Genomic DNA, 25,434 nt, shown 5'->3' on the forward strand with positions numbered 1-25,434 from the left:
ATTGGTAAAAACTGCTCTAGACTAATATTGTGTTAAACGGAACACGAATTTACCGTCTGTATTCCCGAACCAAATTTATGTGGACTGTTTGATTGGCTTTATCCCGTGGATTACATAGTTGTCAGCCAAGCGCGGGTTTTTCCGACCTCTTAGCCAGTGCTGAAATTCTTCGTTAGCGTCTTTGAACAAATCGTGCCTTTCTTCAGCGCTCAGGGTGTTATTTCATGGTATCAATGCCGTCAGCATTCCTGCAGAATACGTACAGAACGAAAAAAAACGATGTCCATGCGCACGCTAAGCACTGAGTATTTCTAAGCAGCGCTGGGGCTTTAAATTGTACCGATTCCTTTATTTTCTGTACTTTTTGCAGTTCTACATCTTCTCGCACGATGCTGCTTTCCAGCTATTAAATAAATCGGGTTTGGCTCGATGGATGATCCGATATACATTATATTAAATAAGAGAAAAATAAACCCTATATTATAGGGGGCTTTAAATTGTCAATTTTCTTTGTTGTAGGCAACATAGATATTTCAACATCAAGTTATAGATAAGACATTGAAAATATTGAGTAGCATAATAAGACAGATCAAAGTGAATAAGCACCAATTTCGAGAACAATGCTTCACCAGGATGTGGCAAGTGCACAATGCTTCAACAAAAAGTCGAAGAACGTCAAAGGTGCGTTTTTTTCGCCAAGAAAGACGCGGCTAAGAGGTGTGTTCATGCTGGCGTCATTAACCTAATATATTCAGCATCATTATTTTGCGAGCTATTAGGGCAGCAATATTTTCAAAAATTTTACCCCAAGCGATGCAAACTTTCATCTGGTTCACAAGAAAATATGAAGAGACGAAAAGAAAATCAAACGAAATGTTTCTAGCAATCGAACTTACATGCATTGAGCATTTCGTCACATATGAACGGAAAGAAAGTTTTGCTTACCGTGTCCCAAAATACTACTGGCCAGCTTCTTTCCGAGCAAGGTTTCACTGGGGTTAGCTTATATTACGTGACTGCGACCAAGCTAAATGCAGTAAGCTATTCGACTAGCCTTACTTGCACGCTGTGAGAAAGATGTTTGGATTTGTCTGGCCTCGCATATGCTAACGAACCTACTGCGGATTGTGTGACACTGGTCGGGGCCCAAATACGTACCGGACCATTCTTGCAGCGGGAGGTAGATGTGAGCCATCTCGCAGCTCCTCAATTCCAGCGCAACGTCTTTCGCCAGTGATCGGACGTGGTTCAGCCTTTCTTCATTGCTCCCCATGTCCCGTGAAGGCGGAATGAGGCCTTCCCACACCTGCAACGGTGCGTTGCAGAGTTAGTCGTGGCAGCTGTGGCACCAGGGGCCGCCTTCACAGAGGTTTTCGTTCGTAAGGATTCTTGGCTATTAGCCGGTTAGCTCCTTCGCTGATAATATCTCCAACGTCAGAATTGGCTTCAGCGTCAGCTCTCACGCGCACAGTGGTGGTGCAGTTCCGTCAATTTCGTCAAACTGCTACATTTTTCACGTCTTTGCCAAGCTGTGCCTTCACCATAAAAACCTCTACGAGCACCCGAGCTGCTGCAAAACTTGGAGCGCCACCGCCACGTGCCCATGCTCTAGCCGCATTTTGAGGTCATATGCCACAACTAGGTGAATGGCCTAATTCTGCAAATTTCATGCCCAGGGAATCGGGTGTGCCCCTGTTGCCGAGTGTCGCGCCATACGAACCTGCGTTCGGCTGCATTCACATGTGATATTTCCCGGTGATGATAGCATGCCTGCAAACGCGAGTGCATGTTTTTTGTGGGACTTATATCTTCAGGCTTGTCTCGCGAGACGCGTCGTTTGTGAGGGAACATCGTTGCTTCGCATGCGTCTTATTTGAGCCTAAGCACATTTGCTAAAATGTGTTTTTGAAGCGCTGATATGCAGTTGCAAAAACGTTACCACTTTTGTCGGTTGCTAATGTATACTCGCCCGCTGCATTAGTTAGCTAGTAACACAAACGGGAGCGTCCACTTGATACAACGCTACCCTGCAATCTGCGAGTGACCGCATTGTAGCTGGGTTAAACGAGCTTCAATAACGATAATAGAGGCCTCGTGGAAATATTTTTGTAATGGGGTGACCGCGATGGTTATGTCATTAAGGAAGTCTCAATGATCCAACCCACACCTTGAAATCTATGTGAACCGTAGGTTTTGCGAAGCGGTTAAAAATGCTGTGAATCCGCCAATTTCGCTTCTTCCTCTTTGGCTTAAAGGTAACCGGATAGCGCGCTTGCGCTCTCTCGCAGCCATGTTACGAAGTTGTGACAATTTTTATATTGTGTTGTGTTTCTTTGTTTCTTTTTACTTTGTTCAAATCTACAGCTCGCCTCTTGGGCAATGCTGCGACGAGTGCCAAGCTAGGGCTACTTTACCTAATGCGGTAATCTTCATCAACATTCAACGATCATTCCGAGGAGGAGGTGGGAACAAGGAAATAAGGGGGGATATTAACGAGAAATACGTCTGGTTGGCTAGCCCACTCTGGGGGATGGGAAGGAGGTAGTTGGCGTTGGCGAGGTGGAAGTGTACAGGTGTACGTGCTATTGTGACTTTATGGCTATTAAAGTAAGCATAGAAAGATAAAAATGGTCTACTTCCTCAAACGAATTGTGTTCTTGAAGACGTACGGTCGTTCTTATGATGATATAATGGTCTCATTCAATTTATCATTGTAGCCAGGAACCTGGAAACCTATAATGCTATTATAGGTGGCGGTGGTGTTCTTCGTCTGAGCTATTCTACGACCATGCAGCAGCAGCAGTGCTCAGCCAGGGTTAGGTATGTCTAGCAGGGCTCGCAAAGACAGCTTCGCTTTAATAGGATCTTTAGCATGCAAGGGCAAGCGGAAGTGAGAAAAGTGCATGAAAATGGTTTAGCATATCGAGACTGATACCACGTGTAAATACGCGCATTGTAAAGCTGACTAGGCTGATAACAATCCTCGAATGTCGGTCGCTGTAAAGTAATGCGTCGGCTATGCCAATGATGCGCGGGTTCAGTGAACAGCACAAGCGTGTTCCGTGATTCGCTGCTTTAGGGCCAAAGGAGATCCGCGTACGCCAAACCACGGGCTTGGCGTACTTGTGAATTCACAACGTCATAACTGATGGTTGAAAACACCATAATTTACAATGCATTTTTAGATGAGCCATGGTTGGAAATATTGCAAAAATGGGTGCACCATGCAAAGCATGCCAAGTGGGAATGGTGCTGCGGTACGCTGTGGTACATCTGCGTTGTCGATGACACGTAGTTCGATGCGCTGAAATATACCATACACCGGAGCTATGGTTGAGGGTCTGATTAGGAAAAAAAGAGAAAGCCGACAAAATCCATGAATGTGTGCTTTTTGGAGTTGGACAGATATTTCTGCTTGTATTCTGATCTCATCCGTACAGATTAAGCAGCGCAAACAGTGTTGGTAATAAACTTCTCGCGCCTTTAAGAGCTCGCAAACCCACAATACTTTTCATGATAAGGGTGTAGTGCCATGGCGGGATCCAAAATGGTGTTCGAAATATTCGTTAGATCGAATTATATGAAGTAAAATAATGAGGACTTCCCTGTACCAGGTCAGCGGAGTACGGCCGTCTTCTGTGCACTCAGAAGTTTGACACACGATTTCAGTAGTTAGTGCAAAGGGGAAGAACTTGAGTGAAAATTGCCATCAATTGCTTCATTGCGCTGCTCCAGATTTGAACTATGCTGATCCAAATGCGCTAAGCTAAATTTGAAATTTCGCGGTCAAAATATTTATCTTTTTCTAGTTAAGCTACTTCAAGTTGAGGATAGCCTGCTCCAAAACTATGATTGTTCTGCTCCAAAAAGGGATCCAAAGCTCTTTACAACTGTCTTATTACTGTCAGTAAATCTGGCGAACAAAATTCATGTATATGCGCATGAACTTCTTTGAAATTTAAGTGGCTGCCAGCTGGTGCATGACCGTAGTACGAGGAGCAACTTGTGCCGTTCACACGTTGTTTCAATATTTCTATGATTGCATTAATGTGTTCATATTTTTGTGTTTGTTTAGGCTTCTAGAGGCCAAGTACTCGTACCTTTACAGCTATGTAGCTTTGTACCTAACAGTCTTCCCGCTTTCCCGGGTGACTGGGCAGTCCATGGCCAAGTCGATACCACGTCGGGCTGCTGTGCTGAGAGAATAGCTTTGGTAAATCCTTGACATAAACTAGGGTCACTGAGCATGAATCATTCTGTACTGATGGGCCTCTCTTCAACGAACCCCAGTTCAGGCCCACATGGGTAAAGGTAGATGTGGACTTCGTATATACCGCAGTTCGAAGAAGCTCTCTGACAACGATTCATTGTTTGATGGTCTTCAATGAACCAATTTGATGCTAACTTGGGTCTCTCAGTATGTGTTAGTATAGGTGTGCTTGTGTTCAATGAACGTCTTGAGACTTTTCCTCCTAAGTGCTACTGAGAATGTACCGCCCAGTAATGGCAAAAAAAGCGTAAGTTTATCCGATGCTGAGTAGAGTCTAACCCAAGTCACAAGGGCTCTTAAATAACGGCAACCTGACGTTTTACCTGCCTGCGCTACAAATACACTTGGCACGTGCCACTTTTCAGTGAAAATCTCTTCACGCCAATGCTTTAGGCAGCTGTGTAACGAATTCAGAGGGTATGCGCTGCTGTTAATTGAGCCTCCCAACAACTTGGGTCACTCATTATGCGCGATTTATGTGTGGGACATGCGAGGGAACTGTTCTACGCATTCGCATACACCTTCGCGACACGCTTTTAGTCTGAAAATTCAGGCACGGACTGTTCAGCAGCGCCACTACATGGTGCAGCGAGTCTAGAAAGAAGTCCGAGAAAGGTACGCGCATGTTTTACGCCGAAGGTGTTGGATGGCACCGAGTGTTCTTAGGGAAGCGTCAAAAAGGAACCGCGCTGCAATACACACGTTATACATAGTTCGTTTCTTTGTTGGCGAAAGGTTCTGTCACTATATTCATTCAATACTAAAGGTATTCCTGTTGGCTGTTATTGTGAAATGGGTTCATGTTGAATTTTTTATGATTGTAAGGTAATGAACCACACGCATGTGTGATAACGTTCGGATAGGCATTTTCTTTCTTGCCAGCATTTTCATTCTAACGTTTTGCATGACTTTTGTCACAATTCTATAATCAAAAAAAGGAGTCAACAGATTATATGGCCGCGGCATAATTTATTATTTGTTAGTATGTACTTAACTTAATTTTCATTGACTTTGATACTTTGTATGGTCCCCTGATGAATAAAATAACGCGTACTGACTTGCCGATGGGGCTGCTACCATTTTGATTCGCAAATTCAAAGTACGTCTTAAATCCTGAACATTTTTCGTTCACTATGACACACGCCTCTCACGTGGTTTGTTCACCGTTGTGTTTATTCAAAATTTTGATCATAGTCTACATCTGTATACAGGTTACTGAAAACTAAACTTCGTGAGGAGCAGCAGATGGCTTATTGGCTCAATTCCTTCTAGTCAGACCTTCTGGTCATCGACGCAGAACACAGTGACACACAATATCTCGCGAAGATAAGCGAAAAAAGTTTAGCTCGAAAAAAAGTTTCGCCAGAAAACGACAAAGCTTTTGGTTTAGAGATTTTGGCTAACATAGTCCGACTGCCTTAACAAAGTTGTCGAGCATCACCACTGCTCGGCACCTTCTTTTACGAACAGTTATATAAGAAGAACATTTCTGGTGGCTACAGCATCTGCTTATCCACCACTCACCTCTGCAAACTTTCTCCAGCGTTCCTTTCTGGCCAGTGCCCTCCAAATTTCTGGTGTAACGTACCAAGCGCCATAAAACAGAAGGCACTCTCCACCAGGCTTCAGTAGCTTCGCCATGTTGATCCATGCCTTCGGCTGGTTCTTCACGCGGTTAAGACTGTTGAAGCAGTAGAGGCGATCGAAAGGTCCGTACTGGTGGAGGCACTCGGAGACGTCTTGTGTTATGTCAAACAGCTCGTACGCTAGCTTTGGATGAGAACTGTGCTGGCGAGCGTAGGAAACCATGTTTGGGCACACGTAGACCCCTACAATTCTCTCTACATTGTCTGGAACGTTGGGCAAAAGGATATTCATGGTCACTTGACCGCAGCCAGAGCCCACGTCGAGGAATCGCAATGGCCCACATGGACTCGCGCTTTCTTGCCCGATGCCACTGTCTTGCGCATTGTCGAACGTCAGGTTGTAATAATTTAGCAACTTAGTTATTATCGGGAAAGAACACGAGACGTTCTTTGAGTACGTACCCGCGTCGTAGTCAGGTTTGTTGTCTGGGATTCTTCATTCATTTTAATTGATTCACAGTGATGGTTATGTGTGTGGTTTCAGTGACTCACGAGACTTCAGTGCATTGACCGTTGTTGTAGTGGACAGTGCGCCAAGCTCAGAGTTGGCAGTTCGGAGTAAGTGCCGAGTTCGAACGACGTGCATTAAGGATAGCTCCAGAATCTCGGGTTCGGAAGAGCTCTACACATCCCAATACGGCTCAATATTTTTGCACTTTTCGCTTAGACGCTGATGGGAAGGAGGCAAGGTAGTTCACAAGCTTTTGGCGCCGGTTGGCTACTCTACAGATCAACATAAACCATTGTGCTGAGGAGTTACAAAGAGACAAAAAATGAAGAACCATAGCACCCTTTGGAATACATGTGAAGCCGTGCTTTAGTCAAGTCGATAATAACGCGCTAAACTAACCGGGATTCACGAAATTATGAAAATGTTAAATTGCGTTAGCATTCTCAGGGCCTTTCACGTACTTCCCGTGGGCTGCGAACTTCTTTCGCGCCGACATGGGTCCCTGTGGACGTGTGACTCGGTAAATGATGGTGCTCGATGAAAATCTTTGACGCCTTCTTGGAGTTAAATTTGAAGTTGCCTGCGATTTGCTAGCCACCCGGTTGGCTCAGACGGTCGAGCGGCGGCCCCGGAAGGGTGGTGGTCCCGCGTTCAAGCCCCGGACAAGGACGAATTTTTCTTCAACTGCGAAGCTTGTCTTTCGAGGAACCCGTATGGGTTACCTCTGTAGCACTTAGCTACGTTGGGGTGGATGTCTCATTTTCGTCTTATTAACTTCTCTCCACCTTGCGGGTTTCCGCAGAACTATTGCGCTCTTTCTTGGTGTAATATGTATGGGCCACTGTGTTTTTGCTGATCTCGAATGAACATCTTTTCTGCTAACTTAGGTCACTGGCTATGTGGCAGTAAGTGTGGGCTGCTTTTAATGAATCCCTTTGATATCAACTCGTCTAACAAATATGTGTCAGTGAGAATGTGTCGCTCATTAAGGTAGACTTCGTTTAATTCAGCGAAGATTACTCTTACACTACCAGCGTAAGTAGCCTAAAAACACAAGCATGTCTAATAATTCATTTTAAACAGTATAAAAAAAAACACACGGACATGGAAGAGCACAGGATCAGCGCTGACTGCTAACAACATCTTTACTGAAGCCCGCATAGGGCAAACGGGATGCTGCCTTATTGAACGTTTACGCGAGCATGAGTACTGTGTCAAGGACTGGTAGTAATCTATCTGTTCAGTGCGCAAAGTGTGTCTGTTCACCCCGCTTAAAAGACACGTGTGTGCTGAGAAGATACAGCAACCAGATGGCCAGGGAAATCTTTGAGGCCTTATCAATTTGTGAGCTAGGAGCCACTTGCGTAAACGCCCCTTCCAAATCTCTTTTCGATAAGGAACTCAAGTTTCTTAAAAGCTAATCGGTTTCCATTGTGTACATGTTGTGTATTTTATATTTTTATACATTTACATTTTACACATGCGCAACGGGAGCTGATTGATGATGACTCGCCTTACCTTTCTTCCTTTCGCTCTTTCAGCCCGTTGCGAATCGTATATATTTGCGTGGATTTAATACAGATGTTGACAGCGCTGCTCCTGTGCGCTTCCTGGTCCTTGTCTTTTTGGCACAGTTTAAAATAAATGACCTACACCAACTAGGCTCGCGCACAGACCCTCCTATTTCTACTAAGTCTTCAAGTTCGCTTGCAAAGTGCAAGGCTTTCAATGTAGCACAAATATTTTTTTTCATCTTTTTCCTCATCGTTCTCCCATCAATCAAGCTCATCGGTTCTTACAACGCATCACCCGTGTTAATGCTCTGTACCCTCCACGTGGTCGCATCGTCAGGCACCTTCAGTCGTTCTTTATCCAAACAGCGAGCGACTTGAACAATCTCCCCTCAAACATTGTCCTTCACGTCAACCCTGTTCTGTTCAAAGCCGGCGTTGAGTCTCTCTTCGTAAACGCCAACGAAATTTCTAAGCGTCTACTCCGACGCCCTTCATGTAAATACAGGTGTACAGGGTCCTTGAAGTTTTGTCAATAAATTAATAAATTCGGAGGCACGCAGATACGCCCACGCGTGAGTTCATCGCGGTGTTTGTCATTGTCAAGCGCAGCACTGCGCACGTCAGCACGGCATCCATTCAATTGCTACACAAGGAAACGCGTGTCTGAAATTTAGCCCTTTGATCCATGTGCTTAGAATTTCCATGTTTTTCAGACTCTCATTTGGTTTTAGGTGGTTTTTCTTTGCTTTCTCCTTTATTTCTATGGCTATATAGCATATTGCCCCTGCACAATAAACCTAGTTCGAAATCAGCGCCCATTTCGTGTGGTGCCTTTCATTGTCTTCATTAGGTAAACTTTATTTGCCGAGATAAGTCGGAGTTGATGTAATCGGGACCCTCATTGTAGGGCTCCAATTTGCTGCACTGTTCATGCATGACATACTCCATTCATTTCCTTGTTCTCGCACAGTTTGCAATGGGCTTTCTTGAAATCAACGTGCCCTACCGAAAGCCTGTGTTGGCTGCTGCACGTTTTGCATCTGCCTTCCTTTTTGTCTCTCAGCCTCCTTCTCTCACGTAGGATAGCCAACCAGATGGTATGTGTGAAAACTTTTATTGTAATGGGGTCCGGAGGCTCGACTTGTTCAGCCAAGGCGGGCCGCTCCCACGTTGGCACTGTCAGGCCAAGCCTTTCAGCGACATCATGGGCCCTCTGGACGGCCCTTAGTTGGTCCTGAAACAATGGGCTTTGAATCCTTTTCTCCCACTGTATCCATTCTTCAACGAGGTTGGGGAGAGTCGCGGGACACCCCGCCAGCATATGTTTGATTACAATGATGCCATTACAATTGTTGCAGTCCATCTTAATCTCCGTCTCTGGATATATTTTATTAATGGTGTACGGTCTGGGATATGTGCCTGTTTGCAATAAGCGCAGTGAGACTGCCTGAGCCCGGCTCAGTTTTGAATGTGGCAATGGGAATTGCCTACGTCCTGAATAGTAGTGTTTGGTAATGTCATTGTATGTTATTAAATTATCTCTAGATTCCCTGGCTTGATGGTGAACGGCTCGGTTGTGACTGTCACGGTTAGCAAGTCCACGTGCCAAGTCATGAGCAACCTCGTTGAGGTTTACCCGAGTCTCGTCCACTTTCCCCATTTGCGCAGAAAACCATCGGATCTCTGTTCTCATAATCCCAATGTTTTCCAAAAGTTTAACTGCAACTCCAGCTACGTAGCCTTTATCGAAACACATTATAGCGGATTTCGAATCACTTAAATGCAGGCCCACTTATTATTCCTGATGGCTAGTGCAATTGCCACTTGTTCCGCCACCATGGGGTCCTTGGTATAAATAGTCAAAGCATCTTGCACCTTCCCTTGATAATTTGAGACAATGGCCGTATATGCTTTTTTACCTTTCACCCAGGCAGCATCAACTATAGCTGCCAGTTGGTTCTGCTGCTCTATCTCCTGCAAAATTGCTTTAGCTCTTGCATTTCTCCTTTCGACATTATATTCTGGATGCATGTTTCAGGGGAGAGGGTTGATTCTGATCTTGTTTCTAACGTCAGTCCTTAATTCTACTTCAGCCTCTATTGGGCTCCTTGATGTATTCAGTTCTGCACCTACTGCCTGTAATATGTTCCTGCCATCTCGTGATTTTGTCAATCTTTCGTGTTGCGCTAGCTGTTGGGCGTCCGCGATTTCTTACATTGGGTTGTGCACCCCTAGACTCATGAGTTTGTCGGTTGCAGCGTTAGTGGGTATCCCTAGAGCTACTTTAACGAGCTTCCTGAGCATCACATTAGGTTGTTGAGTTCTGCCTACTTCCATTTGAATAATCGAGCCACATAAGTGGAGTGAAAGAGAGCAAAGGCGTGTATTAGCCTCAAATCGCTGTCTTTTCCTAAGCCTCTGTGTGTATTGGTAATTCTCCTTAGTAACCTAATGCCTTCTGTGATGTTATTGGGTGCAGGATCACTCCAGCAAAAGGCAGCAGCAGCACGCAGAAGCACAAACATACATCAGACTTGTATTGACGCACACAATATATATAAACGGCACACACACGCGACAGTTCCCCAAAATACCTCAGACGACATGCAGCTATACACACGTATCGTTCAAATATAATCGGCCTACAGTTCACGCGGAAGCGCGTGTCGCCGTGTCGGAGACCTCGTCGAACCGATGTTGGCCAGCGGGGTCGGATAACAGTGTCGGCCGGCCGGGTTGGACCGACGCGTCGGATGGCCGGGTCAGACGGCCTCGCGGGGCTCAGGTGGCCGCCCGCAGTCACCGGTTCGCGTCCACAGCTGGCGGGGTAGCCCTGTGGCCGCTCACCCGAATGCTCGACCGCCCCGGTTCAGGACCGCCAGTCCTCCAGGGCCAGTTGCCCAGCGGAAGAGCGGGGCGCGGTAACCTCTCAGCGGGCGACAGCGTTGACTCGGGTGTGGCGTAGTGGCGCGGGCGGCGATAGCTCCTATGGGCCAGACGCCCAGCGAGGAAGCTCTTTTTCGTCCAACGCTGAAGCTCGCGCACTGCTCACGTCACGGGCACACTCTCTCGCGCCACGCTTTTTTAGGCGCCACTGCCGACGTTCCCAAATCGGCGTCGATGATGATGATGGGTCTCTCGCTGGTATTTGCAAAGAGTCGCTGTCCTCTTCGCCCCCTCACGGCGCACTGCCTTCCTATGTTTATACTTTCCACTCCCTCGTACCATATATTATGACAACTTCATCTGTTTTATTCGAGATATGTTGTATTGTTGTAAAGTTAACATTGTTTCCGTCTATGTGATATCCAAAACCTTGATTTTTCAACTACCCAGATTGCGGATCCTTCATGAGTGCATAAGCACACTCTTTGCTCATCTTCCGGAATGTAACCTCTTGGTTTACGACCTTTTCTGCGATATTTAATGACCAGGAGTTCTGATTTGGCTGCCGAGCATTTCAACCCCATGTCTTTCAGTGTGTCCTCTACAACATATAATCTTTCCTGTATTCTGGTCTCTGTCTGTCCTACATTACTCTTGGCACTCCATATGGTTATGTCGTCGGCATATACCACATAATGAATACCCGGCTTAATTTATTTAATAAGTGCATAGTCTCAGTCTGCCTTATTTTTTTTCCTGTATCTCTGAAATTCCCCAAGGAAAGCACTCAGCTAACTACGACACCTCTATATTCTGCATAAATATTTTATTTATTTTTCTTTTTGCTTGACGTTGTCTGCCACAGCGAGTAGGTCCTCTGCCACACGAACAATACCTTGTTCTGGACACAAGTATTATATAGCACGACCAACCAGCAAGAAGTATGTAAAACAGAAAATGTTTGATTTCCGAAATAGTATTCGCAACCCGCCGTGGTTGCTCAGTGGCTATGGTGTTACGCTGCTGAGCACGAGGTCGCGGGATCGTATCCCGGCCACGGCGGCCGCATTTCGATGGGGGCGAAATGCGAAAACACCCGTGTACTTAGGTTTGGGTGCACGTTAAAGAACCCCAGGTGGTCGAAATTTCCGGAGTCCTCCACTACGGCGTGCCTCATAATCAGAAAGTGGTTTTGGCACGTAAAACCCCATAATTTATTTATTTATAGTATTCGCAGCGGTGAGAATTTTTGGCACATATGGCACAAACAAGAGCCGTATTTATCTCCTAATAATATGTGCTGTTGCCTATCATTGGAAAGATAAGCACAAACGAGTGTCACTTGTTATACAGCACATTCACCCTCACTGATAGCAACGACCATGGCTTTAGCATGACAGAGCATTCTCGACAGCAAAGTAACGAGCGCAGCGTTTTTAAGAAAGAAAATGCGGGCAACACAGATGACGATTATTGTTGGATGGCAAATATATACCCCAAAGGGTGTAAACTTTTCTTAATGTATTTGGCACATGACTGATGCCCTACCTTGAATACTGTAAGAGAAAAAAAATATACTACACAATTTTTGAGGGCACAAGGTGGCGTTGAAAATATGTGTATAAGATCTGAGCAGCTGGCGCGAGTGAAATACCTGACACAACAATTTGTCGGTGAAGAAGTACAACTCGACCAGGAAACCATTTTTGTAAAGTACCAGAGCTTAACGGCGACATCTTTTAAAGTTTATTTCATGCAATTTTTCTATCGTTTGCGGCCCCTACCATCATTCGCATTTGCCAGAAATAAAAATCGCCAAGTAATAAAATTTTTGTCCCCATAAGCATATTGTCACGTGGAGTGACGTATGGAGGACACAGTAGCAATACTGCGAAATACGAAACTAACTTTTATTGGGCGAACCTGTCCCACAAAAACAGGCTACATTTAAAGAACGGCGACAACGGCAACACAGTCGGCGATCGTCAAAATCTGATCAGCGGGTCAAGTGCGTCGGCTTTAATGCAGGAGTCCTCGAATGTTCCTGACCCATCGCTGGGGCCCGCGTGTCTTCCACAAAGTTCTACACCATTCGCGTCACGCGATGAAATCAGATAACACAATGTTCGGCGACAACAGAGAGCGGACAGAAGCATTGATAACATTCCGGAAACTTCCGATACATGCAGGCACGTCCAGCGCTGTGCGATAACATTTGTAAGGCGGCGAAACGTAGTTGCCCGATAAAGATAGGCAAGTACCCGTGTCAATATGAAACTTACCCGTTACGGGGGGACGTGTGAACCATAGGGCGAAACAACCCCTTTAGGAATAAAAATGTTTTTGCGGCTTACGTTGGCTACTAAACATCAGAGATGTACGAATAGTTATTTTGTGAACAGATCGATTATGAAGTGAACAGTGCCAGAAGCATTTTTAATATCGAAAACATTGCTGGCCGTTTTCGAAAAAATGAATGGCCGCTTTGACTATTACTATAAATGAACATTTACACCCTAATATACATAAAGTGAGCAAATTTCTGTTGTGAAATAGATAGGCACCATGGAATGAAGCATCTTTTATTAAAGCAAAGATGGAGCATAAGGAATAAATAAGCAGTTTGTTTGCATGTCTAAGGAATCATACCGCTGGTAAAGGTGAACGATCCCTTTATAGGCGGCGAAGTCTGACTCCCTAACGAACATAGCCTGCTCCAATATAGAAGTTCTCGGGTTATATGTCAACACAAAGCCCGGGGGATAAAAGTTATACTTTAGCTTCAGTTTTTTGTCGAACTGCGGCACAGTTGGCGTCTCCAAATATCTCAAAGGCGTTAGGTAAGTCGCACTCGAGCCCGAAAGCTTGAAATAGCCAAGATTCATATAGTAAATTAGTAGACAGGTATACGAAGTCAGGATAGTAGTTTTGTCAGCAGTATCAATTCGTAAACATTTTCTTACAAACTAAATTAACAACCATGGTCTCACGCGTGCAGAGGCAAACAGAAACACATCTCACTCGAGGAACGCAGACACACGCTTTGAAAACGCTGGCGCGAGGAAGAGCGCAGACCGCAGTGAGCAAAGTAACCTTCGTGCTGCCTCTCTTTTCAACGCCAACTAAAAGCAGCCACAACACAGTGCAGACGAAGGAGGAGGAATAAACATTTGATTGATGAGGAAAAAAAAGGTGGCGGAAGGGAGTGGTGCAGGGTGGTTCCCTATTCCAAGACTCCAGTGGCCATCGCGACCCGCTCAGCTTGATCCAGGAGGCCCTTCTGGGCCTCGAGGTCAGCAAGTGCGAGGATGGCCTCCCAGCGCTCCCTTAGTAAGGTGAGTACCAAAGGTGAACTAATGGCATGAGGTTTTTTGGCGCACTCCCATGTTACGTGAGGCAAAGAAGGCCATGACCCGCACCACGGACAAGAGTTAGTGTACAAGGTTGGGTTTATCTTATGGTATCTACCTAAATGTGGGTAGCTATGCGTCTGTATTCTTCTATATTTCTGCGCCTCCTGTACGTTGAGTAGTTTGTGTGTTGGGCCTACTGTGGCCTGGTTCTTCGCTCGTGCTCCAGAATATCGCGGACCAGTAGGCTATCGTCTTTTTCATCGTTTTGCGTATCTCCAGCTCAGTTAGTAAAGCCTCGAGCTAGAACGTATTCCTCTTCGTTTCCCGAAATACCCTCGTGGCCAGGACACCATAAAATTGCATGATCTTTTTTCAATGTGTCGCCTATGACCTTAAGGGCGACCTTGGGTATGCTGCATTGTAGATATATTCTGCATGCCACTTGTGAGGCGGACACTATTAAAGCTGAGCTGTTTTGCTTTTCCTTGTATGCGATGGCGAGAGCAATCGTCGCTGCTTCCGCTGTAGCAGTGCACCTAGTACGTATCGAGGCTAATTTGTGAAGCGTTCCGTGGCGTGTGGGTTGAACTGCTACTATTACATGTCCTTTGCTAAATCTAGCTGCATCAGTACAGATTACGTCTTGATTGCTGCCGAAGGTTTTCTGAAGATGTTTAGCTCTCGCTTGTTTTCTCGCTGTGTGGTAGTTTTTGTTCATGTTGCGTGGGATTCGGGAGAACACTATGCGCTCGCGTATTAGATCCGGCATTGTGGTCGTTTGTTCCTGGGAGGATTGCGGTCGCAATGGGTAGCCCAAACACGATGGAATGTTTCTACCTGTGCTTTTGAGGCATAGTCGTTCTATTTTTGTCATAATAATGGCTGCTCTTAACTCTTCAAAAGTGTTATATATGCCTAGAGCTTGTACCCTCTCGTTAGCGCCAGTCGTAGGAAGTCCAAGTGCTGCCTTATACGCGCCGCGTATTAGTAGGTCGATTTCTTTGATTTCCGACGGGGTTAGCTCCTGATATGGTAGTCCGTATGTAATTTTGCTAAGAGTAAAAGCCTGGACTAGTGTTATGGTTTCGTTTTCGTGGAGCCCTATACCTTCCTTTGTAATTCTGCTTATTAGTGTAGCGATGCTCCTCGTGCTTGTCTTGAGAGTCGCAATGGTGTGAGTGCCTCTTTTGTTGCTTTCTAACCATAGTCTTAGTATTCTGATCATACTTCGTCTGGTAACGCCTAGTCACCCATAGTTAAGTGGGTGCTCGGTTTGTTTCTGTAGTTACGCCCGTGGATCCGGATAAACTCAGATTTTTCCGGAGCGAATTGCACACCATTTTGTTCTGCGAAGTCCTTCACCGAGTCGATAGCCTCTTGGATAGTTCGTTCTTTTTGCCCTAACGAGCCTTTGCAGGCCCATAGGGTAATGTCGTCTGCGTAAAATGCGAAGTTGAGGTCGTTAATTTTATCTGTCGTGCCAAGCGGTTCATTGCAACATTAAATAGAAGTGCTGAGAGGATGGCACCCTGTATTGTGCCTCTGTTAGGCATTGGGAGTTTGGAAGATCGAATATTTTTCATACCAATTGTGGCTTTACGTTCAGTAAGGAAAAAACGGATGTAATTGAGGATCTCATTTCCACAGCCCATTCTTCGAGCTCTTCAAGTATCAGGGTACGGGAGATCGTGTTAAAAGCGCTTTTTAAGTCAAGTGCTGCTAGGATGTTCTGTCCCCCTGTAGCGATATCTTGTAGCACGTCATCTCGTAGCCTTACGAATATGTCTTGTGTAGAAAGATATTGTCTGAAGATGTAAAAGTTGTGAGAGAGAAGTTCGTGCCCTTCGACATAGTTGGTAAGCCTGATATGAACGACCTTTTCAAAAAGTTTGCCTAAGCAGGAGGTTAGAGATACTGGCCTGAGATTCTGCAATGTTCTTGCTTTCCCCGATTTAAGTATTAACATGGTGGTCGCTTCTTTCCACTGATTAGGAAGTTCTCTCGTTTCCCAGATTTTCTCATTGAAGTATCGGATTAGTCGCTGTAGTTGCTGATCACTAATTTTTCTTAACATAGCATTCGTGATGCCGTCCTCGCCTAGGGCTGGGTTACGTTTTAATGCTAGAGCGGCGGCATATCCCTCTTGTTTCTTTATGGGTGCATGAAGCTTGTGATTGTCTATGTCTTTGTTGTACTGTCTCTTATCGATGTTATCTCCTCCTGTTCCGATGTATCTGTTGCCAGGGTTTGGATCAATGATGCGTCATCACCCTTAAATTCTCCTACCAATGTGCGTAATGCTCTAGTAGTGACTGTTTTTGTATTGTATGGGTCAAGCATGCTCCGCAAAATTGCCCATGTCTTGGTTGTTGAGAGCGTTCCTCGTAACGAGTCACAAAATTGTATGCAGTTGTTCGCTTGTAGTTCCCTAGCATACTAATGTGCTTGTTCTGTCAGTTGTTCTCTTCTAGCGCTGAGCTTTCTGTTTAAGCGCTGTCTCTACCATCGTTTAGTAAGACTTCGGCAGCCTTCCCACATATTGACGAGGTGGGTATCCACTACCGATGTTTTTTTTCGCTTAGCGTGACGTGTTTTGTGTTAGTTTGGTATGCCTGCATGATTTCGTCTACCCAGTCGGGTCGCACCAATACAATATTAATTCAAAAGCTTAAGAATACAACAGCCCAAGTTACGCACATGATCCGGCGAATAACAACCAAGACAAGAGGCATGGGGGAGGCGGACACGCTTCGACTTGTCCAAGCATTCGTCGTGTCTCGAATAACTTACGCTATTCCATACGCGCTACTCAACGAGACGGAACTGAAGAAAATCAATACAATGATCACAAAGGCATATAAGCAGGCGATGGGCCTGCCAACCAGTACGTCCACAGAACGCCTATTACGACTAGGTGTGCAGATCACGGCCGAGGAGCTGATGGAGGCACATTTATCCAGTCAGCGAACAAGGCTGGCGGTTACGGAAGCAGGGAGGTCCATTCTTTTACGCCTGGGGCTCTCTGCCCCTCTGAGCCATCCGCCGCCTCAGATTGTGAGCTTATCCAATGCCACCCGGTGAAACTTCACCGTACGTCCTCTACCTCGCAATATGCACCCAGTGCACCACGCAGAGCGAAGGGAGGCCCGCGCCCTGGCCATACACAAGCGATACGGGACTTCACCCTCTACAGCCTACACGGACGCGGCTTCTTACTCCAGACGCCCAGCCACAACAGCCACCGTAGTCGTCAACACAGAACATCGGAGCAGCATTTCGCTCACATGAAACAATCCCCTCCAAGCCGAGGAAGCGGCCATAGCCCTCGCGCTCTCCCAAACAGAGGTTGAAGTCATAGTGACCGACTCCCAACAGGCGTGCCGCAACTTTGCTAGCGGCAGAATTCATACCACTACGCTCCGGATCGTCAATCAAAAGCCGCCAACGAGATCAGTCATGATCATCTGGGCGCCAACTCATCAAGGCATTCCTGGCAAGGAGGTCGCCAACCACGTGGCTCGAGATCTGACCCACCGAGCCGACGCCGAGGAATCTGAATTCCAGCGCATGCACCCTCTAGTCTCTTACCAAGACATCACACAACACTACAAGCTAACCCGCAGAACATATGCACCCCCACACAAGTCAATACCTAGAGAGCAGGGGCGATTCCTCCGAGCTCTACAGGTTAATACATTCCCCCACCGAACCATAAATCACCTTAAAGACCCTACACAATTCTCTCTGCAATGCCGCTTCTGCGCAGAGCCCGGGTACCTCAGGCACATAGTAGGGGGTTGCAGAGCGGCACCATTAAATCCTCCGAGCCCTTACCCCACTAACGAGCTTTGGGAGAGAGCCTTGGCCAGCTCCGACCTCGAGGATCAGCAACGGCTGATTGCGAGGGCCCAGGACGCGTCCCGAGCTCAAGGCATTCTGGAATGAGGACGCCTCTCCAAAGCTTCATTCACCCAATAAAAATGTTTATTCTCTCTCTCTCTCGTCTACCCATTCTTCTATTGTATCTATCGGATGCTGAGGGGACGGGTACTGTCTACATGCAGTCCAGTCTAAGTTTCGCGTTTCTGAAAGGTTTCTTTTTTTAAATTTGGAAGTCGTAGTGGAGTAACTAAAGATATAATGGTCACCTCCGAGATTTTCATCCAGGTTCCTCTACGGTCCCTCTTTTACGTTAAATGTAAAGGTGATCGAGCTCTGCGTACGTGTCTCCGAAGACGCTATTTCCAAGTCTCGTGGGGGCGAGGGGTAAGGTCTCTAGTTGCATGTTATATTTCTTTGCTGCTTTTACTAGGTTGCTACCCTTTTTTGTACTTGTCCTATAACCCCAATCGGTGCGAGGAGCATTAAAATTCCTGACTAAGATAAACCTATCTTTTTTTTCCAGATGTCTAAGTGCCCATTCAAGCATCTCGGGAAACGCAGTCTACCGTTCTTTCCGTGGGTTGTACACGTTCGCAATAAACGTTTTGATTTTACTCCTTTTTGTGGTGTGTAATCCAATCAATTGGCGCTCCGTTGAGCATTGGGGATCGTAGCGGTCACTGGCCGCGATATTCTTGTGCACCAGCGTCGCCACTCTAGGATACAGGGGATATTGAAAGGTGTAGCAATCTCTAAGCTCAACTACTCCCTTCCCAACTTTCTGTAGACAAATGACGCCTGGTTGAGTTATGGCGGCGTCTAAATATGCCTGTAGCGCTGCTCTTTTCTGAAAAAAGCGGCAGTTCAATTGCCATATCACAGCGGTGTCTGCGGTTCGGGTTGTTTTACTGGCCATGGTTAGCTATGATTTCGGTATACGTCGAATGGGCAACCGCCCCGTTTATGACCTTTCTTGCCGTCGGTGTTCCGGGGTTACTGCTGGCTCTTTCACGTGATCTTTGCTGCAGTTTAGACATTTGTTCGTCGACATAAACTTTGTGGTTCTGCACCTCAGCAAACAATTGCTGTTGAAACGTTTGCAGAGCCTGAGTTTGTTCTACTACCTAATTCATCATTCTTGCAATGTTGCTAATGGTTGTTTGTTGGGCGGCAGGTTTATCCTCTTGTGCTGGTTTAGCTTGCCCAATTTTGGTATTCTGAAACTGTGCCTTCAGCGTTGCCATCTCGATTTTAACTTGTACTGTTTCTTTAAGGTGACGATTTTCAGAAAGGATTCTTTGGTACTCAGGGTTCGCGGTCATTTGAGCCCCTTTTCGTGGCATCCCCGCCCAGCTTACCTTGTGTTGGGTCAAGTCTCCCGCTACCACTGAAGTCCTGGATGGGGTAGGGGATCGGGAGGGCATTCATTGGTGTCTGGAGGCGGAGTGGTCAGATAGCCCTTGCTCTCGATTCTTCTTTCTTGTGATCTTGAGTTTCGAATTTGGGGTTGTGAAGTTGGAATGTCCTCTTGAGTCCGCAATGGAGGCCAGTCGTCATCGTCGGTATCGTCTGTGGCAGACCATCTCCGTTTTGGTGACGATGACCTGATCGTCTTGGCCGGCGTTTTGCCGGCCATCCGGTTTGGTGATTTTGGCTGCTGTCACTGTGGTGGCAGCTTGAAACGACGTTTACATTCCTTGGATCCCGTGAGATGCTTTTCTCCGCAGGTGGCGCGAACTGGGTTCCAGTCGTGGTCTGGTTGCGGCTCCCCAGTACCGCACTTGTGACATACCGGCAGGTGGGGGATCGGGCAGACGTCCATTCTGTGACCCGTTTGCTTGCAAGTCTTGAAGAATTATATGGTATTCTTGTATGGGAAGCAGGGAAGCTCCCCTCCCAAGTAATAGACGTATCGCGGTATGATGGGGCCAAAGAAGGTAATTGCCGCTGTTTTCGTTTCACCCAACATCCTAGCTCTTGGTATATCGACGCCTTGCGTACGAATACGTAGGTTGGCTAACAGGCTTTCAGGGCTTGTGTGAGGAGCAATACCATGTATCACTTCTTTCTTTGTATCGTCGCCTACAGTTAAAGTTGTCGTCGGCGTTCTCGGCGCTTCCGTAGCTATAGTCGGCGTAAGCGTCGCCATCTGTCGCGGCCGCCCACACGAAGCCATGAGCCGTCGGCGTTTATAGACTCTGTACTTGTAACAGATCGCTTTCGTGATAGGGCTGTAGCGGCCGGGCTCAGCCGCATCATCAGCAGCTGCCGACCATTCCGCAAGACATGTCGATAGATAAATAAACTCGTACCTTAGCGCAATCAGAGCCACAGAAACAAGAAAGGTGGACAAAGACAAGCGCTTCTCTTTTTCCACCTTTCTTCTGTCTGTGGTTTTTATTGCGCTATGTGACGAGTTCAGTCATGTAAAACCAACTAGCTCAACAATCAACTCTTCTAGAACGTTAATAAATGGCTAGAGAACTAAAGGACACACTTATTATGGGACACCAGCGGCGGGTTTTACAGGGCCGGTTGGGTATATTAGCATCGAGATCACGGGGGCACTTAACATCGGAAATATAGATAGGAACATTTTATTACAGGAAGACATGCTTCTGTTAGATGAGCGTTTTGCTTTTGCGTTGCTGCGTAAACAATTAATATTTGAATTCTACCGAAAATAGTGTAACGCATATTCGTGAGTACTTTTGCAGTCACTACGTTCATTTAAAGAAATGACTGTATAAGTTACTCTCGTCATTACATACTGACACTCCTCGACAGGTTCAAAGAAGCACATACAAAAAGAAACAATAAGGGCGATGCGGCCAACCCTGAAATATTCGTTGAGATGCGAATTCTTGAATTTAGGTGACGGGTATGAGATGGTGCAGCACTGTGTGTGAGGCAGCCCCTGAACAAGGTTTCCCGCAGTTACTTGGGTAAGTGGTCGACGAATAGTCCCAGTCTGTATACGATGAACATCTGCAGGATCAGGAGAAATAAAAAAAAAAATATTATGGGCAAGCCAGCACACTTTCTTGTAAAACTGTTAGGCGAAGACTTGATGTTGTTTGCAACAGCTGTTAAAAACGTGTTATCTCAAAAGCCCCATAACACGTCAAATATATAATTGATGTGCAAGTACGTACGAGTCACTGGTCATATGCTTCTACAGCAGATATTTTCTGTCAATTGGCTCTTTGTGAAAGAGCACGTGACAGTTCACGTTATGCAACGCATTTTGCAGCATAATGATCACAATCGTTCCAGGCAAGACGCTGAGATTCCTGGAACAATTTCGAACAGCACATACCCAAGCCTTCCATGTGATTCGAGGAATGGACTCAACTAATCGAATTTCTCAGGCTAAAATGCCAGTAGAAATTGTAAGCTAAGACTTGCGCACAACTTATAGACACGATAGCTCTCGGTTTGTAATTTGAATATACGAGAAAACATAATACTGTTACGCGAAAACTCAAACAAACCTCCTTTTCTAGCATTTCTACAATGCATAGACCAGAGACGGCGTCCGCCATTTGCCCACGCCGGCGCGTAAATATATCAGCGTCCACAGAAAGGCGCGTCTGCTTCCTTGAAACACGTCCAGATGGCGCGCGCGTCCGCCGCATCGTACCGCATCGCGGTCCATGCAAAAGGCCACGTCTCTATCAGAGAGCCCGCCTTCATGCATAGCGTTCGCCGGGAGCGTTTCCCGGTAAAAATTACCATTACATGCGCTGCAGTTGCTGGGAAGCGTGAGAAGCAGTCAGACACTTTTGAATGCTGTCGCGTTCCACTCTTGAACGCGAAGCTTGAGCGTCCTCCAAATTTTTCCGCCCGCCTTACCCGCCTGCCGAGGAGGCTTTCGCCGCTTTTCGCTTGCCCGCTCCCCCACTTTGACCGCTCCACCTTCGCTGAGAGCGTGCTTTTACTGGGAACGAGTTTCTCGTGCTTTCTCTGCTGCCCCCCTCCTCCACTACACAAACACACACTTGTGCTGCGGCTTGTCCTGCTGCTCTCTGCACAGCTGTCTGCTGAGCGCTATGCTATGTGGTTCCAGCCACGCTCGTAGCTCTATGATTCGATTCTTCAACAGTGTTAACCCGTGTCGCTGTATGTTCCTGTTGATGCTGATGATAGTCATGTTTTATTGGCATCCCCTTCGAAAGGAGTGGTGACAAATAGTCACATTGCCTGCTTCAGTTAACGAGGTGCAGCACATGCAGCATACAAATGCTCTATGCAACTGCTACATGCCAGGACACCTGGTGGAATATAACGGGTAACTGCAATCTAAAGTTTGTACGTATGGATGCTATGCTGCGCGATGTCACATGGCGTTCAAATAGCACGATACGATTCTAATGATGAGGATGATAATATTATGTCATTCCCTTTGAAACGGGACGGTGACAAACAGTCATCTAGTCGGCTGGAAATAATCAGGTGTATCATACATGTTTTCCATTTCATCAACATGTTTACATCTCCATAATCTTCTTTTTATTCCTCAAGACATTTCTGTCTACCTTGTACCGCCACCTATGCAACTGCTACATGGCATGCCACCTGGTGTAATAATATGCAACTGCAATGAGCACGTCGCACGTATAGATGTTACTCGGTGCGCATCTCACATCGCGAGGCCAGTGGCACAATAGGGTGCTAGTGATGATTATTTATTGGCTATCTTTTTACAACGCGGCGTGACATAGTCACCTAGAGAGTTTGATATGAGAAGTCGTAGGATACGATGCTAATGATGGTGATGATGTTGCTTTATTGACATCATCTTTGAAACGGGTCGGTGACATAGTCACCTAGCCAGCTGGTTTGATCAGGTACACAAAATATACTTTCTAGCATTCTTGAACAAATATACTTAAACATCTTTTTTTCCTCAAATCTTTAACTGCCCTATACCGCTACCAGTGCATCTGGTACACGGCGTTCAGCTTGGCGTAATAATATGCGACTACAGAGAAACATGTCTACGTATCCACGCTACGCGGCTTGCATGTCACATCACGTGTCTCCTCGGACGCTAGGACGCCTTTAGAGGAAATTTATCGGTTACATTCTAGCAAGCGCTGGCGTGGCTCAACTAGTTGAGTAGTTGCTTCCCGCACAGCGGGCCAGTGTTCGATCCCGGCGGGAACTGGGTATTTTTTTCTCCGTCTCTGGGATAGCTGCTACTGACACGGGCAGCGGCGGTGGCCTACACCATTGCCAACCGAAATGGCTATTGGAATGAGGCCAAAACAGCCTACACTGTAAAAGTGTACAATTATTGCATTCTACGGTGAAAACGTAAAGAGCTCCACTTTGGAGATTATAAAAGAACTACAGAACAAGGTAATGACCGCGCTGAAAACGATGAAACGTTATGCGTAATGTTAAGAGAGAGTAAGCGAGGGGCGTGGATCAAAGACTTTAGTAGAATGTTCTTGATGGCTAGTACGTTCATACTTGAAGAACGGTTAGAACTGTGCGAAAGAAAAACGACAAGTGAAGGGTACACACGACACACTACGATGTGCAATGTGTTCGTTTCGCTTGGGGTCGTTTTCTTTTTTTCTTCGCGCAATTGTGAAGGCACGCGCAAGTAGTAGGGGTGGGGTGAGGCAATAAAGAAATGTGCAGGCGCAAGTTAAAATCAACTAGCGCGAAACAGGTGTAACTGGAGATCGCTCGAAGAAGCCTTTCAGCAGCAGTGAACACAAGAAATAGGCTGCTGCTGTTGCTGATGATGAATCTGCTGATGTATCCGCCACAGTGCCTTACTTGCCATCTCGTTGCGCTGCTGAGAACGACGCGACGGATTCCATTCTCTCCTATGAAAATCTCAGTAGAAATGAGTTTGTCATCGTACAATTTTCACAAGATCCTGCCAACGACAGTCACATTTCGGTGGAGGCGCATTTTCGAAAGAAGCTTGCGTCATAGACAGCTTGATAGACAGCGTCATAGACAGCTTGCGTCGTGGACAGAAGCTTGCGTCATAGACGTCATAGACATCAGAAAGAAGCTCTGCGACATAGACATTAGCTATTGCTGGATGCACAAAATTATCCAGCAGCCCCACCATACGGCGTTCCCCATAAACAACTGTCCACATTTGGGATATCCAATTTATCTGAATGTGCTGACAGCTGGGGTACTGCCGACAGTGCGGGAAAGGCTCATGTCTTAGAGCCCAGGTCTTAGGGTCCCATTCCTACGGCGAGCGTCGGCGTTCTGTCTCGGCGCAAGCGAGCGAAGGATGAAAGTGAACGCGGCGCACAGCGCGATATGAAGGACGCGACGAGGAAAGCTGAGAGGAGGGTACAGCGGAACCATTAGGTGGCAAGTGGAGAAGGGTATGGCGAAAGCATGAAAAGAAAAGCCTAGAGCGGCGACAACGGCTTCCAGATAGCGCCAGAGTAGCGGGTATTATCTGGGTGGTCTATGACGGCGGCTCTTGCGAATCACGCCCACGCGTCACAAACGCGCTGGCTCTCGCAGTCTCCAGATTAGCGAGGCGGTCGCGCCACACTTCGTTCGTTTTGCAACGTGTCACACGAGAGAGATTGTCTGCGCCAGTCAATATATCGCGCAATGAAAACACCTACAGATTTGCGCAAAAATTTCGCCTTAAGAGGAAGCTTTAGCTCTGATGCTCCTGTGTAAATACATGTAAAAGGAGAATTCGTTTTTCTCTGCAACCTCTGCACCAAATTTGACGACGTTTCTTGCATTTAAAAGAAAAATATAAGATCTAGTGACTGTTGGTTTCGCACTTTTGAGTTAAAACCTCAGTGTTTTATTAAAAATTGGCAAAATCAAAAATTTAAGAAGCGAAACCATCAAGTTTACAAGTCTGGAACTCAGCTATGAAAAATGATAATACAATTCTGTGAATGGCATCTAATGGTACATCTAAAGCAGACAAAATTGGTGTGTTACACATGAATATAAATATTTTAGTAATATGGAAATACAGCTTTTGCACAACCCTTGTAACCAATGTAACGAATTCACGTAAGATGTAAAATGACATATATAATTTGTCCGCTTTGAATGGTCTAATGGTGCCGTATACAGAACCGCGATATCTGTTCTTGATGCAGAGCTATGAATTTGTAAACTTTGTGCTTCTACTTTTTTCAAACGGTCGCATATTTGAAAACCTTTTTAACAATATTCGGGCACTAAATCGAAATTCCGCCTTCCAACAGCCACTAGAATTTAACTTTCTCTCTCAAATACAACAAATTTCATTCAAATCGGTCTAGGGGTTATCTCAGAAAAACGTTTTTGCGTTTTACATACATTTCAATATGCCGCGTCGGAGTTGGGCACGAGCTAAAGCTTCCTTTAAGGTGTATCGTAATCGTCGGTGATATTGTATTTCCTCGGTTCTTTTTTTCGTTAACCAAGACAC

General features: G+C 46.1%; 2 protein-coding genes across 2 annotated transcripts in view; both read right to left on the reverse strand.

The window, feature by feature from the left end:
* Nucleotides 1–222: 222 nt before the first annotated feature.
* LOC126543412 (juvenile hormone acid O-methyltransferase-like) lies at nucleotides 223–6,079 on the reverse strand. Its single transcript, XM_055077956.2, has 3 exons — nucleotides 5,795–6,079; nucleotides 1,159–1,306; nucleotides 223–248 (listed from the first exon to the last, which is right to left on the reverse strand). The coding sequence occupies exons 1-3, from the start codon at nucleotides 6,077–6,079 to the stop codon at nucleotides 223–225; spliced, it is 459 nt and encodes a 152-aa protein (XP_054933931.2).
* Nucleotides 6,080–20,593: 14,514 nt separating this feature from the next.
* LOC129388009 (uncharacterized) overlaps nucleotides 20,594–25,434 on the reverse strand; it is a 46,499-nt gene continuing 41,658 nt past the window's right edge. Inside the window, exon 6 of the mRNA XM_072284676.1 lies at nucleotides 20,594–20,990. Within this exon, the coding sequence (XP_072140777.1) occupies nucleotides 20,940–20,990 (51 nt within the window). The 3' untranslated portion in view covers nucleotides 20,594–20,939. The remainder of the gene's footprint in view (nucleotides 20,991–25,434) is intronic.

The sequence above is a fragment of the Dermacentor andersoni genome, chromosome 10 (assembly GCF_023375885.2).
Source record: "Dermacentor andersoni chromosome 10, qqDerAnde1_hic_scaffold, whole genome shotgun sequence".
NCBI lineage: Eukaryota > Metazoa > Arthropoda > Arachnida > Ixodida > Ixodidae > Dermacentor > Dermacentor andersoni.